The following is a 19,843-nucleotide window of genomic DNA, read 5'->3' on the forward strand; positions in this document are numbered from 1 at the left end:
ATTTACCTAATGCATTTTTTTTATCTCTTTGTAGTAACAAGATATAAAATAAATCCCAATTTTTTTTACTACAATCCGTTTATCAATGGAAGATTTTTTAATAAACTCTCCTCGGTTGTTTTCCTTTGAAATATTTAATAAATGATATTAAAAATATTTCTTTTCATTTCCACTATCAAGGACAAAAAAATTATTAGTTGACGTTTGACATTTAGTTTCTACATTAAATATTATATGATTATGTCGTTGCATTGTCTATGACGCTTACTCGAATCAACTCGAATGGAGGGTGTTGTCACTCCCTCTTTGTGGTAAATTTCGGCTTTATTTTTGGCTAAACAACTACGAATGTTTTAACAACAAATATGTTGAGTTTGACTTGAGAACTTAGTTGATGTATTGTAGGTTTATCTATCATTTGAGGTAAGCTGTCAGTGTTGTTTTTGGTGGTGCTTGATTGGTTTAGTGGGGCGACAAATGTTACTTCCGACTTGCATTATCTACTGTATTGACATCTTCCGTTTTCGAACATGACTAACAGAGGTTTGTTTTTCAGATACATTGACTAACATCGATAAAATGGCTCGCTCTATAAACCCCACGCAGCAGAAGCTGGCGGAGAAGTTGGTAATATTAAATGACCGCGGCATCGGGATGTTGACAAGAATTTACAACATCAAAAAGGCTTGCGGTGATGCGAAGTCTAAGCCAGGGTTTTTATCTGACAAAACCTTAGAGTCTTCCATAAAGTTTATTGTCAGAAGGTTCCCAAACATTGATATTAAAGGACTTCAGGCCATTACGAATATACGAAATGAGATTATCAAGTCTCTGTCATTATACTACTACACATTCGTAGATTTACTGGACTTTAAAGACAATGTGTGTGATTTGTTGAATATCATGGATTCCTGCCAGGTTAATTTAGACTTAACCCTGAATTTCGAACTGACCAAAAACTACTTGGATTTGGTAACCACCTACGTTTCGTTGATGATATTGTTGTCGAGAGTTGACGATAGAAAGCCAGTTTTGGGTTTATTCAACGCCGCCCACGAAATGGTTCATAACCAGAGTGATTCCAGTTTTCCCAGACTCGGCCAACTCATCATGGATTATGAAATTCCACTGAAAAAATTATCTGAAGAATTTGTTCCCCATCAAAAGCTGCTCATCAGTGCTCTCATGTCACTCGAGAAGGTGTTCAAAGCCCGCAATGTTACTGCCGATAATTGGAGATCGGAACAGAAACTCAGCTTAGTTGGTAATCCTGCCCAGATCTTGAAGGCTGCAGAAACAAACACAATGTCTTGCGAATATCTCTCCTTAGAATCCATGGAGAGATGGATTATATTCGGATTCATGATTTGCCATCACATGCTACAGACGGGTCCTGCCAATGAGATGTGGGTGGGCGCTCTCGACTCTGGCTGGGTGGTGGCACTGTTCCGGGATGAAGTCATTTACATTCACAATTATGTACAAACTTTCTTTGATGGAATAAAAGGCTACAGCAAAAGAATTTCAGAAGTAAAAGATTGCTACACTCACGCCGTGCAGAAAGCAGGGTATAAACACAGGGAAAGAAGGAAGTTCTTGAGAACAGCTCTAAAAGAACTAGGTTTGATTTTGACTGATCAACCCGGTCTTCTGGGACCCAAAGCTTTGCTTATCTTCATAGGATTAAGTTATTCCCGTGATGAAGTGTTCTGGTTATTGAGGCACAACGACAACCCTCCGCTGCAGAAAGCCAAGGGCAAGTCTGCCGAGGACTTGGTGGACAGACAGTTGCCAGAACTGCTGTTCCACATGGAGGAGCTGCGGGCCCTGGTGCGCAAATACAGCCAAGTTATGCAGAGATACTATATTCAGTACTTGGTTGGCTTCGACGCTATTGCCCTCAACATTCTTATACAAAACCTGCAAGTCTGCCCAGAAGATGAGAGCATCATCCTCTCTTCCCTGTGTAACACCGCGGCTAGTCTCAATGTGAAGCAGGTTGAAGACAATGAGATATTTGATTTCCGAGCATTCAGATTGGATTGGTTCAGACTACAGGCCTATGCGTCTATTGGCAAAACTCCTCTCTCTTTAGTGGATAACCGTCCAATGGCAGAATTAATTGATAAAATGGTGTACCACACGAAAATGGTAGACAATCTTGATGAAATAATGGTTGAATCATCTGATCTCTCAATATTCTGTTTTTACAGTAAAATCTTTGAAGATCAATTCCACATGTGTTTGGAATTCCCGGCCCAAAATCGGTATATTATTGCTTTCCCTCTGATTTGCAGCCATTTCCAGAATTGCACCCACGAGTTGTGTCCGGAGGAGAGACATCATATCCGGGAGCGGAGTCTCTCAGTTGTCAACATGTTCTTGGAAGAGATGGCTAAAGAAGCCAAAAACATCATCACCACAATTTGTGATGAACAGTGTACAATGAGTGACAAGCTACTTCCCAAGCACTGCGCGCAGACTATTGCACAACTTGTCAACAGGAAAAAGAAAGATAAGAACAAGAAGAATGCCGTAGAAGTGATGAAGCCTGGCTCTGAAAGTTACAGAAAAACGCGCGAAGAGCTGACCACCATGGATAAGTTGCACATGGCCTTGACTGAATTATGCTTTGCCATAAATTACTGTACAACAGTTAATGTTTGGGAGTATACTTTTGCTCCCAGGGAATATCTGCACCAGCATTTGGAGTCCAGATTTTCCAAAGCTCTCGTAGGAATGGTAATGTTCAACCAAGATACCAGTGAAATAGCCAAACCTACTGAACTTCTAGTGAGTGTGAGAGCCTACATGAATGTTCTACAAACTGTAGAGAACTACGTTCACATCGATATCACTCGAGTATTTAACAATGCCTTACTCCAACAGACACAGAATGTGGACAGTCACGGGGAAAAGACAATAGCTTCTCTGTACACGCAATGGTACTCTGAAATATTGCTGAGACGTGTCAGCGCCGGTGCCATTTGTTTTTCTATGAACCAGAAAGCATTTGTTAGCCTGACTGCAGAAGGTACTATTCCATTCAATGCGGAGGAATTCTCCGATCTCAATGAACTCAGGGCTTTAGCAGAGTTGATCGGTCCATATGGGATGAAGTTATTAAATGAAACATTGATGTGGCATATTTCCAGCCAGGTGCAAGAGTTGAAAAAACTTGTGGAGGGAAACAAAGAAGTATTACAAATGTTGAGAACTAATTTCGATAAGCCTGAAATAATGAAGGAACAGTTTAAGAGATTGCAATTTGTGGACAATGTTCTACAAAGAATGACCATCGTGGGAGTGATTTTGAGCTTCAGACAGGTGGCGCAGGAAGCCCTGCTGGATGTGCTAGAGCAGAGGATCCCATTCTTGATCAGTTCTATCAAAGATTTCCAACATCATTTGCCCAGTGGAGATCCAATGAGAGTCATCTCGGAAATGTCCTCAGCAGCAGGCCTGCCATGCAAGGTGGATCCCACTTTAGCCACAGCTTTGAGGCAACACAAAGCTGCGTTAGATGATGAAGAGCACCTCCTCGTCTGCCTGCTGATGGTTTTTGTAGCGGTCTCCATCCCTAAGCTCGCAAGAAGTGAGGGCTCATTCTATAAGGCGTCGCTCGAGGGTCACGCCAACAACATTCACTGTATGGCTCTGGCTATAAACAACATTTTCGGAGCGCTATTTACAATCTGTGGCCAGGGAGATATTGAAGATAGAATGAAAGAATTCTTAGCTTTGACCTCATCATCATTGCTGCGTCTAGGCCAGGAAGCCGATAAGGAAGCTATTAAGAACAGAGAGTCAGTGTATTTATTGCTGGATTTGATTGTACAGGAATCTCCTTTCCTTACCATGGATTTATTAGAGTCCTGCTTCCCTTATGCCTTGATTAGAAATGCTTATCACGCTGTGTACAAACAGGAACAAGCTATGACGCACACCTAAATTTACATTCGGTACAATATTTATATTTTAATTAGTTGAATAGATTTTCATTGTAAGCATGACTGTTTTCGAAAGGTTGCAGGAGTACATAAATATTTGCAAATAAGTATGTTTGTTTTTAGATATTATGGCCCCCGGCCTTGCTTATGACTGTCTTTATTGTCTACGGTTTAATTTACTCTATTACACTTAATCAAATATCCCAAAGAATGGATGTTTTAAAAGCCACGTATTTGATATAGTTTCTGTACACTTTTCCATTCCACATTGATCTTACATTAAAATAAATATATCAAAATTTACCTAGAATACATAATTATTATTAAACTTCTACGATGTACTGTAAATGATAAGTTTTGCACTACGTGGTTAATTTTAAGACTCCGATCCTAATTGGCACTTCGCACTATTAGATCGGTTATACAATTTTGATAGAATGCCTAGTTGTGCTTATTACCTTTGAAACTGAGGGAATTAAATAAAAATGCAATTTATAAATGTGGATAAAAGAAATAAAAAAATGTTTTGTAAGTGCGCAATTAACAATATTTCAAGAATAACTCCAAGTATTATAGATGTAGAATAAATATTCATCTCGATATTTTGTAGTTTAATTGGAAAATGAAGAGCCTATTTTTTATATTTCGGTTGAATCCAGTTATTAATTTTCAATGTAATCTTATCATTAAAGATAAATAGATTGTATTATGTTATATGAAGTGTTATTTTTATGCAGTAGATTTAAATTTTTGATAAAGATAACTATCCCTACTTATTCTCTATGCATTAGAGATGAATAATTGACTTTTACACTAAACTTGTCTATGTACGTAAACCCAGTATTTTCTAAGAATTTGTTTGTACCGCTTAGTACAAAATAAATTATTTGCAAACACGTTAATAAAAATATGGCAACGAAGCATCAACAAATTATGACTAAGGTAGCATTATTTGATGGCAAAAACTTTGCCAATTTAATTAAAACACTTACTTATAATTTGAATAGTAGTCTTTTATGATTAGTATAACCTTCAAAAATTATTCCAATAAAAATTGAGTAAACTTTTAATTTGAAAACTGATGTATTATATTTAAGTTCAATATATTTTACTAACCGGTTTACTGCCATGTCCCCAATCTGTTCAATCGATTGGTTTAGTTTGAATAGTCATCTAAATATAGTGGCAGTTAACCTGTTAAACAATTATAATATGTATTGAAAGTTTATTTTATTTAGGGAGAAAACTTCTTTTTTTATTTTCTTTCAGCATTGATCTTTTGTTATTGACAAATATGCTGCGGGATTATGTTTATTTAATTGATATTTTATTTATTAATACAATATTATATTATGGAATAAAAGGATGAACCTACAAAATAAAGCATTTTTAAACTTATTACGCACAGGCATTAAGCGACATAACCAGCGAGCCAAAATTCAGATTTCATAAAAATAGTCCTCACGGCTGGGCGATTTTTAGAACAAGATAGAATTATCATATTCGCTCCACTGTTGCTGTTCTGTGCAACTAGCGTTGCCTACAATGTGGTTCTGATAAAATTATTGATGAATTCTAGGTTCCATAATTTTTATTGAAGAAGTTGTCATCACGTTTTGGGCATAAAAGTGCAATAACATAAAAAGAAAAATAACGCAAATAAAACATTATGTACCGACCACAAAAAAAAATAATGAGCTATATAACTCAAAACGTACCGATTTTATTACATACAAATTTGCTACAATACGTACAATTTACCTACATTCGAAATGGAAAAGCATGAGCTAAGCGCCCCTTGTCCAATAAATTAATAAACACTTTTTTATGTTAATTCTACAAATAGCGAAACTTAAAAGTTTTTTATACAGGGTGTATCGGCACTAACCCGACAAACTTAAACCAGCTATTCCTTAGCACATTTGGAGTAAAAAATGTTATGGGCACTTTGCTGTCCGGTAGCATTTTTTTTTCAATTAAAAACAAAAAAATTTATAATTTCCACACTACATCACTGTCATTGGCATTGCGTTTCGTGTTCAACAGCTGTTATAAGCAAATATGTCAAAAAGCGTCTTCGCTCTTTCGCACACACTAAATAATAATAGTTAAAAATGAGACGAATGGTGCCGTGCCATTTCGTTGTGATTGTAAAAGTGCGCCAATATAGGTACACACATGCATTATTCAACGGAATTCGAATAAAATATTTGCCAGATGGGTTTTCAAACTTTGACAAAGGATAAAACAGTGGTGGCATGTGGTGAAAATATGAATAATAAATTTTTTATTAAAAAAAAATGTTACCGGACAGCAAAGTGCACATAAGATTTTTTACTCCAAATATGCTAAGGAATAGCTGGTTAAAGTTTGTCGGGTACGTGCCGATACACCCTGTATAGATAACTAGCTGTACCCCGCCACGCGTTGCTGTGGTGAGCCACAGACTGAGGTCTGTCTGGGCAGATAGAGAAACAATAGTGAGTGTTGCTTTTAAGTTCAACAGATGGCGCTGTTTTAAAAAAGCATGTTTGTCCAAACAGTTTGTGCTGATTTTCAATAAAAGCATGTTTTACCTGATGCAGGTGACATCTAAATAATATAGGTATATAAAAACACATGCTTATTCGAATGCAACATTGTGTGAAAATTTCAAAGCAATCCGTGAAGAACTTGCGGAGATTTTAGATTTTGGACCAACGAATATTTTCATTTGTATTTATATACATAATATTTATTAACCACTTAATACTTGTTTTTTTTTAACAAAAATAAAACTAAAAACATCAGGTTATTTTATTTTTTAAAAAGAGTTATACATAATTTTAAATTGACCAATTAAAAAAAAACAAAACAGAAGCAATAAAAAAATGTAAAAAAACTTAACCATATTCAAAAAAATAAAACAAGACTAACTAAATAAAAACAATAAAAAAATCTAACCATATAAATAAAAAAAATAGAATAATAATAACCATAGTACTATATAATTATAAAAAAGAAATAAAATTAAAAATTTAATGTTGTGTTGTATATTTCGAAACACGGCTCCAAACAGAGACCAACTTCACAATTTGCACACCAATAATGACTCTCCCTCCGAATACGTTTTCCTGAGTTGTCTCGCTTGGAACAGCAGACCACACATCTTTTTGTAGGTCTAATCGTAAATATATAAATAATATTCAGTAATAGTAAAAGTCGTAAAAAAAGCAGTACGAAAATTGTAATCAATGTAAATCTATAAATAATAGTAAAAGTCGTAAAAAATGCAATGAATCAGTAATTATTGAAATAATAATACTTACAAAATATTTTTTTGAAGTTTTCAATAAGTCGTAACAGAAGAAAAGATTTGCGCAAACCTCTAGGTACGAGCGTCAAGTGGTGACTGGCGAGTGGCGAGCGCAGTACGTTTGTTTATCTTGTATAACGCAAACAGGTCAAAACACGCGAGCAGTGTTTGGGTTGTCGCGGCACGATACACGCGCCGTCCGCGAACACCGCTCGTTCAAAAGCATTAAGTGGTTAATACAAATAGACTGATAAAAAATGATAATTGTAGTAAGTTGACACGCAACTGAAGACGCTATATTTTGACACTTTATGTCTGTCATTTTGGATTGCAGCTTTGCATTTTGTAATGTTTAGGCAATCTAAGATGGGGCCCATAAAGTGTAAATAATATAAGTTTGCCCACTCAAAATCATTCGAATTCATACATGGTGTCCTGAAACTCTTAGTACAAGGGAAAACTGGTGAATCTACATCACAGAGAACCCAAAAAAAACTTCTTCTTTTCGATCAGAGGATTTTGACAAATTTTTGCATTTTTTTCGGCAACTTTTAACTTTTTTTAAACTTTTGGAGTCGGGTCTCGACTTCGACGCATCTTGAAGACATTAAACAGCTAATATTAACTATCTATTGTCCAATTTATTTTCAATTGAACGAACCTCGGAATTGTTTTTCTCGAAAATGAAAGCTCAATGTTATGCCACAAAATCTACTCCAAATGTGATATAGATTCACCAGTTTCCCGCTTGTATGAAGAATTTCCGTACACTGTGTATATTACACTTATACATACTCCAAATCAAAATCAAGAATTATTATAAATTATTGCTTAGTAACACCTCCCCTAAAGGTAGAAATTAATTCTCACCTAATTTTCTTTTTACAATGTATTTCCTGTCTCCTCGCCACTAAGCAACTAGTGGCTAGTTGAATACTATTGCTTGCTCTGAATCGCGTTTACTAGTGTAATGAATGAGAAATACAAATAGCCGCTGATCATCTGTTTTCTGTGGATGCGGCAGACGCGTTGTGCGTACACCGGCCACTGATGTCAACGCGGGAGCCGCATTGTCAGCAGATGATGCAGCTACCACCTTGAATCACGCTTCGTTTAATTTATCATTTTTGTTTTTATTTATCTTTTACTGTAATTAATTTCATTTTATTTTTATATTATAAACTCATGTAGTACAGCAGATTTATTATTGGGTATTGCATTTTCCACCCAGTCCTGCTGGAATAAAAACATTAAATTAATATTAAATTTTAAAATATCGATTACAACATAAGACACAAAATGTATATTTACTTGCCAACTTTAAACATAAACAGAAGTTTTTTTTAGGTTTGGCGTCAAGAAAAAATGTTTCCACTTGAAATCACTCAATTGAATTTGCTGTGTTCTTAAGAGAAAGTTACAAGGCAAAAATGTGTATATTCTTGGTATACCTTATATTGTAGGTAATAGGCATTAAAATCGCTTGATAAACAGAGTCTAGAAATGTTCGATTTCAAGCACAAAACTGGTTTATTTTGTAAATAATTTTATAAGAAAGCAAAAAAGTTAATCAAGTGAAACTGTCGCAGATAATCTTAGCTTCTTCTTTCGTATGGTGGGTGGTCAGAGGGGGACATCTAGGTTTGCGAGCCATCCTAGGACCTCAGGCGTCGCCATGTGAACCTCATCAATCCCACCGGGGAATGAATGAAGCGGGCATTCGTTGACCACATGTTTATCGACTCCCCTTGGCCAGGAGACCTATCGATCTTCGGCCCCTTATCTTAGCTATAATACTGTATTTTTTAAAGTTGTTTCCTTTACGTGTTCATACATTTCTATTGAAAAAAATTTTTTTTAGTAGTTTACATTTATATTTTTTATTTGTATTCTACTCAAGCGAAATGATAGGAAAACCTTCAATTTATCTAAAGCATATTTTTTGGTATTCATAATGTACACCAATTCGTTATAAAGATTAATCAAAATAATGATTTAGCATTAAGCTTCGCCTTAAAGAGTGTGGTTGTATTTCCTTTGTGCAGGGTCGAAATATCATTTTCTAGACTTTTAAATAAACACCCGCTATCAATCAGGGTCAGTTCCGTGACATCTGGCGCCCGGTGCAGTAAGTACTGATGGCACCCCCTCCACCCTCAAACATTACTTTATACATTTTCATACACCATTGACCATTTGATGAATATAATCACATGACTCACACAAATATGTTACAAAATTTGTTCCATTTGTTATAAGACATAAAGGCGTTCATACATTATAAAAGTATCTTTATCTTTAACTCCATAATGCAGAGATATGTTATTTGTTCGCTATTAGAATTTTTTTATTCCTCTCAGTTTGTCTCAAATATTTCTACTTGATTCCATGGATAAAATCCTAAAAATTATCAAGTGTATGATTAGAAATTGAGGGGATTTTTCCGTTGTCGTTTTATTGTATAAACAGCATAAAAACTGAAGTGACAGTATTCTTACTACTTCCCCAAAGAAAGGTAATGTGAATATATACTGAATTCTCTCAAAATTTCAATTCTAAATGTAAAAAAGTTTTTTATTTATGTTTTTCGTGTTTGATATAAAAATTTTATTATTTAGAAATATCAATGTTTATTTCAAATACTAACATCTGAAAGATAACTTTATCTAGTTTCCAAAATGGTATTTGTTTTTACGCCAACCTCAGAAATACGAAATATATAGCATATTTAAAATACCTCTGAAGCATTAGGGGAATATGTTAGGCAAAGTGGTGTGATTTGACGGAAAACTAAATCTAAAACTATATTTTTTTTCGTAATTAAGGTAAATAAATGTATTTAAAAGACTGAAGGGTAAAATATTTATTTTCACGGCGCCCCTTCAGAGATTGCGTTTTTTGGATTAGGTTTTTTGCACAGTATGAATGCATGGCAGATCTGGCACCAATTTCACAGAGAATAAGACACAAATGGGATTCATATTGAAAAGAAAGAAAGCGAGATTCCTTTATGTAAAATTTATTTTGATTTTTTACACTTTAAATCACATTGATTTTTCTCAACATTCATTTTTGTTATAATTAAAATATTCACATTATAAGGTTAATAAATTACAAAGAAATTATTCAGTGTGGTAATGGGAACAATAATTTTTCAGGATGGAAGTTTTTCCTTTGTAATCCATACAACACCTATTGGTCGAATTGTGCAGAAATATTACCAACGATGCCACATCACAGTTTTGCTGCTTGCCGAATATAAGCAATGAGCATTCCTTCCTTAATATTCCACAAACTAACTCAGTGCCGACTAAAGCGGAAAAACCATTTCTCATCCGGAGATACCAAACCAATGATGGGTTATGTTCATAAAGGAAGTATTATTCCTGTATGTTTTTTTCATATCAAGAAGAGTAAAATGTCAATATTGAAAGAGGCTCATAAAATAATTATATTATGTACCTGGAAGATTTTTTAACTTTTCCTCCATTGCAGAAGTCAGAATTTTGATCAACATTTATCACTCTGCTGAAATTTGTTCATTAAAGCAATACCAACTGTAAATTAAAACTACAAAAATGTGTGTTACATTCTTCACTACATTTTGAAACAAAAGTCAACAATGCAAAGAATGGTATTTATGCAATGTTTTGTTTGACCAAATGGGTTGATTGTGAAGGTAAATATCAACACACAAAGTGTTATTGTCCAAAGCATTGGAGAAAATTGGCTTCAATGGTAATATGTTCCGTGGTTGCTCCTATTTTTAGATTAATAAAGAATGTATCTAAGATATTGTGTTATATAAAAAAATTTATTTCTTATATACACAAGATTACAGTCAGCAGTCGCAGAACTCTAATTACTGAATAAACGGGTTTGAGAAGCTGAATGAATGGCCAGTCAATAAATATATAGGAGAAAACCTCTCTCAATATACACAGCACAGAACGGTGTTTAAAAAATATTATTCTTAAGTATTTATTAAAAACTGCAAATGCGGAACGGCGCCCGTTGGGACGCAGCCGTGCTCACTTATTACTTCCAATGGGAATCCTTAACAATTAGGTATTTTAGTTTATACAATGCAGTACACTTTATAATTATTTCAAATATACATAGTTAAAATACTTGTTAATGTACGTCCACCTCGCGCCTAGCTTAATCTATTTTATATATATTTTGGTATGCGGTACATTTATAAGAAATATATTATGTATTCCGTTTAAAATGATATTTTTCCCATAACTGGTTTTACATATTTCTCTCTTATCACTTTTGGTAGAGATTGCGTCATCGTCTCTTAAAAATAAATGGCAGATTTATATTTATTGTAACATTCAGTAAGAACTAAAAGACTTTCCGCACCGTTCTTCTCAGCAGCTTTCGGTCCAGCTTAGATTGTATTTAGTATCCGCACTGCACTTTTATCAGTTCTACACACTTATTCACTTCATTCAGAACGTACGTGTGAATGTCTCTTGTGATCGACGTGTTGACAGAAAGGTACTTAACATACAAATCTAAACAAGTACTTTATAATAATGTTCATTGATAACTCGGAAGAATTGCTAAATATTGTGTTTACAAAGTTCAAGGACATATCTGATGATGAATTTCAAAACAAGACAACTCTTTAAAAAAAAAAACCGTATATGGTTTAATAATAAAAATTTTGGCCAAGTTGTATTAATAAAGTATGTATACCATTACAAACATTATTTAAAGGAACGATTGAAATTGAAAGAAATAATTTGTTAATTTAATAATAAAAAGTAATACATAATAAAAAAACAGTAAACTCTCTATTATCCAAGATATATGGGGGAGCTAAACCTTGGAACCTGCAGGGACCAACAGCTAAACATACCTAAAACAGGGTTATATAAAGCACCTACTGTAACATTCAGAGAACAAGAAAAAAGTTATTAAAACAACTCAAAGCTATAGTTATTTTTAAACATTGATAAATGCACCATTGCTAAGAGTAAATCTTTGGCAAGTGTAGAATGAAACTGATCAAATATCAAGGCAATTGAATAATCAATGCTTAAGATTAATCGCATTGGACAATCGAGGATTTACTGTACAAGGATAAAAGCAATATGTATTTAAAAATAGGTTTACCTTACAAAAGATCAGTAGTAAAATCACATAACATAAATTCCACAGCAGTCTTTAAAGTGGACAAACATAGTTCCTTGGTGAACTAAAAACTAACCTACATACAAATAATATATCTCGAAAATACAATTTCAGTAGAATGTAAAAATATAATTATACATATTTAGTTTAGGTTTAATACTTACTGATGTAATTTAAATGCCTCGAATGCAACAATGAAAAAGGAAATACAAAGCATTTAAGTCAATATATCAAACCAAAGAAAGAACACATTTCATCGCTTGAGGAATCAAATATAAGTTGGCAGATTCATCTTTCACCACCAGGATTAATACCAGAGGCGTAAGAGGCTAAATATATACCACGTTCTTTGAAATATGTTGGCATATTCATCTTGAATGATTGCTAGAAATAATGCCAAAAGAAAACGTTTCATTGCTTGAGTAGTCATAAAATGCGATATATGACAAATTATAGGACTTAAAATAATTAATAAACTGAAAAAATTCTATCAAAGGCTTAAATGCATGAATAACATAAGGCTGCCTTTACATAAGTAAATTCTTCCCACAGGTCGCTCACGTAAGTGACTTACCAACGTAAATGACACTGTAAGTCTTTTAACGTAGTTTATAGCAAGATACAGAAGTCGTAAGAGGCATAAGTTTTTGATGGGTCTTATAGCATCCGCGCAAACTTATAGACGCTTACCGTAAGAGATGGTACCTAAACGAGCCGATGCAAAATGTGAAAAATTAAGACAGGTTTTAGTAGGATTTTTTTCCTATAAAAACTAGTATTTTTATTATGTGAACTAAAATCTGATTAGGATAAGTGGATAAGTACATTAATAACTCCCGAAAACAATATAAAAAATAACACTAGATAGAACTCAAATTTAGCACTACGAAAACAAAGCTTTCTAAAAATGAACATCCTCCTTTTTAATTTTATCGGTCTTAAATCTTTGTTAATCTCAATGATTCTGTTTATAGCATTACGTATTTGAATTCAAAGTCGGTTGCCGTCATTCAGATAGAATAAAAGAACTCCATTCAATTCCGCCGTTAATGGAACAAAAGCCTTTGGAGAATTGTTTCTCTCAAGCCAACTTCTATTCCACCACTCTATTTGAGACTTTTCATCTTTATTGACAAAATCGTGTAAATTTGACAGCAGCAAATTGTTGTTTACAGGAAGCCATCTTCCCGCTTATAAAATTAGCAGTCGCTGTGAGCACTTACGTGAGTTAAATTTCCATGGGCATTAATTACAATAAGTTGGATGCATATGTAAACGCTCTTGTGAGTAAGTCGAAAATTTTACTTGAGTGTAAAGCCAGCCTTATATTGTATTGTCATTATTACTTAAGAAAAATTTCAGTAAAAATAATTTCATAGCAACCCGAAGATTCTTATGTCAAAACAAAAATAGTAGAGAGTGAATATTATGAGGAAATTATATTAATTAATAAAAGTTAAAGTCTTATTCTAAATAAACTGCGGAAAGTATTTGCAGGAGAAATCAAGCATTGAGCAAAACAATTTAGTTCTTTTACTTCTCGTTCTTAAATTATTATCAAACACATAATATTATATACTTATCAAGAGAAACAATTAAATGTCTCCCAAAATTTAAACAAAGGCATAAGTTCACCAATGAATATTGAATAATATCAATGATTAAATGTTGACATCCACAGTTAAACTCCAAATATTCACAACAAAGAAATATATTATTTTATAGCAGTATAATTGAAAGGATCTGTAGAATCAACAATGATTTTAAAACAATTTAACCATACAATAATTCTTCAAAAACTATGTTTGAATAAGGAGTTCCGCTATGAATAAACATCTAAACAGCTACAACTATACATTGTAAATAATACTTGTCTATGGAAAAAATGTGTGAGGGAGAGTCTAAATAAAAAATGTACATCATTCTTTCAGCCCTTAAGTCATTGCGATGAAAAAAAAACCGTCAGCTTAATGAATAAAATATGACATCAATGCATTTAAAATGTCTTAAAAGAAAACAAAGGCAGAAAATAAGTGCAATTAAAAATAAGTAAAATTATTTATCTGTGGTGTGAAATTGTTTATGTATGTCATTAAATAACAGTTTCTGATGTGGATTTAGCTGAAGACTGTGCGGAGGCATCTTCATTTAAAACGACTTTGGCAGAATTATTATCGTAGGATTTTTTGACACTAAGAGAATCGGGCGATTGGAGTGTTATGTTCGTCTGAGATGCGACCGTTTTCACAACCAATACTTTAACTCGAGAATCGGTTGCCTCTTCCTCACACTGCTTGTCGGAATGTACGTATTCCTGAGGAGGCGCTCCTACACTAGACTTCTCCTCCACTTTCATTTCCTTGGCAGATTCTCTCTCTGACTTTTTGCTTGAGATAAGCTTACTAGACTGTTCAGGTTTGGGGCTTTTAGAATTGTCACCGATACCACAGGCGACGTCGCGATGTCCATCGTTAATTTGCACGTCCGTTGATATTTGACTGGAAGTGGGTTTTGTGAAATCCTCGTTCCTCAGCTGGTACACCATATTATCAGCTTGATAGATCATAGTCGGTTTGAGCATGAGCCCGTGAGTTTCGGGATCGTAAGGTCTCATGGGTTGGTAGCCGACGATAATTTTGGGAAACTGCCAATGGCCGGAGTCTTCAGCTAAATGATAGAGCATTTCTTCTCGGGATTCGGTGACAAGTTGCGAGTTTGGCTGCGGCGGTTCTGGGTGGTTGGAGTAGAAAGGTGCGCTCTGTATTCTACGTTGGGACACGACACCTTGGGACGAGGAGTTCATTCTCATGAACGCGTTCTGGTTTTGCTGGTTTTGTTGGTTCTCCCGGGAATAAAACCTGTCGTTGGGATATTGGTCCACGGCGTGGCTGTGGTAGGGGTTAGGGTACTGTCAGACGTGCTTGGTGGGGCGCAGCTCATAGGCCGGCCCGGAGTAGGCGCCGGCATACATGTCCCCGCGGCTGCTGCTGCCCGCACACACGGGGGCTGAGGCTATAAACACACACATCTATTATTAATACAACCAAAGATTCATTGAGTATGCGCCAACGGGGGGAATTTGTTAAAGAGATTTGAGTATCATGTATTCCACCAAAAGTTTCAACGGCATTCAATTAAAAGACATCCATTTCAAATAACTTTTTATAACACTGCAATGAGTGGTACAGGGGAAATTTGCTAAAATTTGTGCATGGTTTATCATTTTCCATTCTGTTACTTTTATATTTAATTTGTGAGTTTCCACCAGTACCAGATTACTAGAAGTCGAGATAGTTTTTCAGTGCAAAAATTCTGGGACTAACTACTATAATATGTATTCCTCATTGCTCAAAATACTAATAGCGGGTAATAATTTGAATTCTTCAGTAGACATCTTCAATTTATCACTTAATAAATACAAGGGTTATCCGGATATTAAGGTTACAAGCGCTCCTGAGGCTGGAGGAAAGTTTTTATTTCGAAATTGGCGCACCTGGCGTGCAGGGGATATCCTCACGGTCAGTTTGTTTGGTCCCGAATGTTTGTGGACCATTTTGTTTAGCCACAGTAAATTCTTCCGATTCTCCCGCCACCTCCTGTTTGAGATCCGCGCGGTCATCCGCTTTTTGACTTTGCAGAACTCTACCGTCACGAATATCCATCGGAAGCTCATGGAAGTTTTTGGTAGCGATGAGTTGACAACATATCACGAAGTGGGTTAGGTTGTTCCAAATAGGTGAATCCAAAACACAATCACTTCAGTAGTGTCATTCATCTTCCCCAGCCACCTAAAAGTTCAAGACGCCCTATCCACCGTAAAGGCATTTTTTGGGGATTTTATGCCCAAAGGAACTACATACCATTAATGCAGAGGCTTACTGCAATACCTGCATGACAACATCAGGCCCCACACCGCGTGAGTTATACAGGGGTTGCTGACATTGTTTGGATTTTTTAAATTTTTATTTGTATTGGATGGGATGTTGTCACCCACCCCCATATTTATCCAACTAGGTGCTTTTGGACTATCACCTTTTCACCATCATCAGTTTTAGGTGGGAAACATTTTTCCAATGATCAGGAGGTCGAGAAAGCTGTGAATAAGTGGCTAAAAGAGCTGGCGGCGGGGGTATGTGACACTACCATACAAAAACTGGAGCCACGACTATAGACCGACTATTTTCTCGATCTCAACGGCGATTAACTTGAAAAATAGTTTAATATATTTGTGAAATATCTTGTGAATTTCAATTAAAACAAGCATTTTTCGATCCTACATAAATGTTGTAACCTTACTCTGGATGACCCTCATACAAAATATTGTTTTTGGGGCACTTCGGTTTTGTAAATTTTTTTTTTTAAACTATTTGTAAATATAATTCTCTCTCACTCTCTTAGTAAATATAATTGTACATAGGTAAGTTTATAAACTATACCTATGTAGAAGCCCCTAAAAATAAATATGGTCACGGAATGGATTCTTTAGCAGAAATGCTGAACAAATTTATGTAAAAACTGTATATTTTGAATGCAAGCTTTTTAAGACACCACAATATTAATCTTACCTACGGGAAATCAAATACGAAATCAGTCTTTGTTTAATTGAATATAGAAATGGGACATGGTTAAAACACTTCCTCTTGATTTAAATAATTAATTAAACATATATGCAGGTTCAATTGTTGTATTTAACTGATTAAATAAAGTAAATTAAAAAAAATTGTATGGTAAAAATATATAACTTTCCAATATTCATAACTATGAAAAAACAAATCAAAATGACACGATAAAAATGCACAAACACAAAAAAAAGTACAAACTTTGGCGAAAATGCCCATGAAATATATATTATTATGTATTTCACTCCAAGGCAACTTATTGTTGACATTGTTTGCCATATCAGAAAGGGTTTGTTTTTAGAACATGTTCTTGTGCTCAAGAGCTCGTGAAATGACCAAGCGGCTGTATTCCTTCCTTCTGCCACATACGCCTCTTCGATTCACTCCTTTCTTTCCATTAAAAAAAACCCCTATACCATAGGTTACCAACTAATGGGTCGCGACCCCATTTGGTTTGTTTTGGTTTTCTGTGGGGTCGCTACCCAAAATGATACGTTACGATACGATTGTACCACCCCAGCAAAGAGCACTCCTGTTCCGGTTAGATCGGTTCACCAGAAGGCATTGGTTTGTTAGGACTTGGAACATGTGCTTTGAGGATTGGAAGGAGGTTGGAGTTCAATCTACTGGTATGTATACGGTAGACCTAATAGGAAAATATTGAAATTTAGGATGGGTAGGAATAAAGGAATTGATTGGGCGTTGGTTTTTGTTTTCGTTTCTTCATAGTAAAAAAAGATATTATAGCAATAATAATAATTTTTAACCTTATCCTAGATATAATTTACGAATTTCGAAGCTTGTTAAATGGGTAAAATAGCACAGAGACAGAAAAGAATTATCTTATCAAAAGGTTCGGTATGGTATGATCAAAGAATAGGTTAGGTTAGGTTATGTTATTTGTTATAAAAAACAGGTTAGGTTAGTTTAGGTCATGTTAAGTTGGGTTGTGTTCATTTGTCATGGATTAACCTTTAGGCTGCTGATACTGCCCTCGCTGCGCCTGGTACTGGCGGCTGGGCTGGGCTCTGCGCCCCCCGCCTTGTGCGGCGGGGGTGGGTCCGGGCCCAGGTGGGGGGACGGAGCGCGCGCCCCCGCTGCCACCCCCACCACCCCCTCCGCTGCGGCCTGGCTGCGCGGGGTAGTGGTTCCGACGCATCCGCCGCAGGGTGTTCATGGGGTGGCGGAGCGTCTCAGATAATCGCCTGGAATGAGTGTTGTAATGTTTAAGATTTCTGGTTCAATGAAAATATCACATTCAGATCCTTAATCCTACCGAAATCAAAAATGGACCATCGAATGATCAACTTCCAGATATTTGAGTTTTGAACTTCAGATGATTGCATTCCCAAAAAGAGCAGACCAAAGTTTACCTGGCAGGCGGTTGTTTGGGGTTGGAGCTGGGAGTGTGCACAGCGCAGCACTTGATGAAGAGGCCCATGCAGAGGACAAACACCACGCCCAGCAGCATGACGGCCCACCAGTACTCAGTCACCCACTGAGCCACGTTCAGCAGAGTTTTTCGGTTGAGGAGGAGGTTCTTCAACCGGACCAGCGGACCTTCTGCATCCACGGCGCGGCATTTCAGAAAGACATCACAGTAGCCCTGGAAGTTACAAAATTATATAAAACACGTTTCAATTTTAAGCGTATTAGATTTTGGTGTAAATATCCTCTGTTGACATTTCTAACGAAACCTATCATTCTACCATAATGCGGGGGGGTTTAGGATCACAGGGGCCTATCTACGAAAGCATAGTTTTGAGATAAACGGAAATAAAGATTGGAATGCTTCTAAGCACAACTGTATCTCTGAAACAGCTGTATGTACGAGATAGATCTTCTTGTCACTAATAAATATGATTATGGCATTAGCGAAACCAAACCTGACTCAAAATACTAGTTTTTGTAGCGAGGCCCCTGTGATTCTAATCCCCTGAATAGTATTCCTATATATTGTAATTTTATGTCTTAGGTAAATTTTGCATGTACAGTATAACCTCGTTAATTCGAAATCCAGCGGACATCAAAAATCAAATTGCCTGGAATTCGTTAATTCGAAATTTTATGAAAAAAAAAAAAAAAAAGACAGCGAAAATCGAGTTCCTCGGCCGCCCCTTCAAATTCGGGTGTTATCTTTGGAGTAAATTCGTATTAATACGAATTATTCCCGTTTAAATCGAATTTTTGCAGCCGATTTTCGCCACGATCGGCCCTTCAAGTTCAGTTATTCTAAGCAAATTCATAAAAATACAACACATTTCCGCGTAAATCAAATTTTCGCGGCCGATTAACGTCGCGGCCGGCCCTTTAAACTCGGATATTCGAAAAATACGATATATTTATGCGTAAACCGAAATTCCACGGCCGATTTCGGTCACATCCGAACCTTTAAATTCAGATAATTTAAGTAAATTTCGTAAAAATACGTCATATTTCCGCGGCAATCGAAATTTTTGCGGCCGATTTCCGTAGCACCAGATCTTTTAACTCAGATATTCGAAGTAAATTTAGTAAAAATATGATATATTTCCGCGTAAATCGAATTTTCTCAGCAGATTTTCGCCGCGGCCGGCCTTTTAAATGCAGATATTTGAAGTATATTCGTAAAAATATGTCGTATTTCCGCGTAAATTGAAATTTGGCGTTTGAATTCTGTCGCAGCCGACTCTTTGAATTCAGATATTTGGTGTAAATTCATAAAACTATTACATATTTCCGCGTAAAACGAATTTTCTCGGCCCTTCAAACTCGGATATTTGAAATAAATTGGAAAAAATACGACATTCTAGTGTAAATCCATACAGATTTAAAAAAATATTAATACTAATTAG

General features: G+C 35.6%; 2 protein-coding genes across 2 annotated transcripts in view; one reads left to right on the top strand and one right to left on the bottom strand.

Annotated features, from left to right (window-relative positions):
- Positions 1-261: 261 nt before the first annotated feature.
- Hem (Nck associated protein 1 Hem) lies at positions 262-5,327 on the top strand. Its single transcript, XM_089632401.1, has 2 exons — positions 262-423; positions 557-5,327. Exon 2 carries the CDS (start codon positions 580-582, stop codon positions 3,949-3,951), a length of 3,372 nt encoding a protein of 1,123 aa, XP_089488527.1. The 5' UTR covers positions 262-423; positions 557-579; the 3' UTR covers positions 3,952-5,327.
- Positions 5,328-15,264: 9,937 nt separating this feature from the next.
- Positions 15,265-19,843, bottom strand: part of kuz (zinc-dependent metalloprotease kuz) — a 354,332-nt gene continuing 349,753 nt past the window's right edge. The window contains exons 14-16 of the mRNA XM_089632405.1: positions 18,383-18,615; positions 17,982-18,214; positions 15,265-15,402 (exon numbers count right to left, since the gene is read on the bottom strand). Of these exons, the coding sequence (XP_089488531.1) occupies positions 15,302-15,402; positions 17,982-18,214; positions 18,383-18,615 (567 nt within the window). The 3' untranslated portion in view covers positions 15,265-15,301. The remainder of the gene's footprint in view (positions 15,403-17,981; positions 18,215-18,382; positions 18,616-19,843) is intronic.

Source organism: Hesperophylax consimilis, chromosome 6 (genome assembly GCF_061612785.1).
Source record: "Hesperophylax consimilis isolate HC1 chromosome 6, BYU_Hcon_1.0, whole genome shotgun sequence".
Lineage (NCBI taxonomy): Eukaryota > Metazoa > Arthropoda > Insecta > Trichoptera > Limnephilidae > Hesperophylax > Hesperophylax consimilis.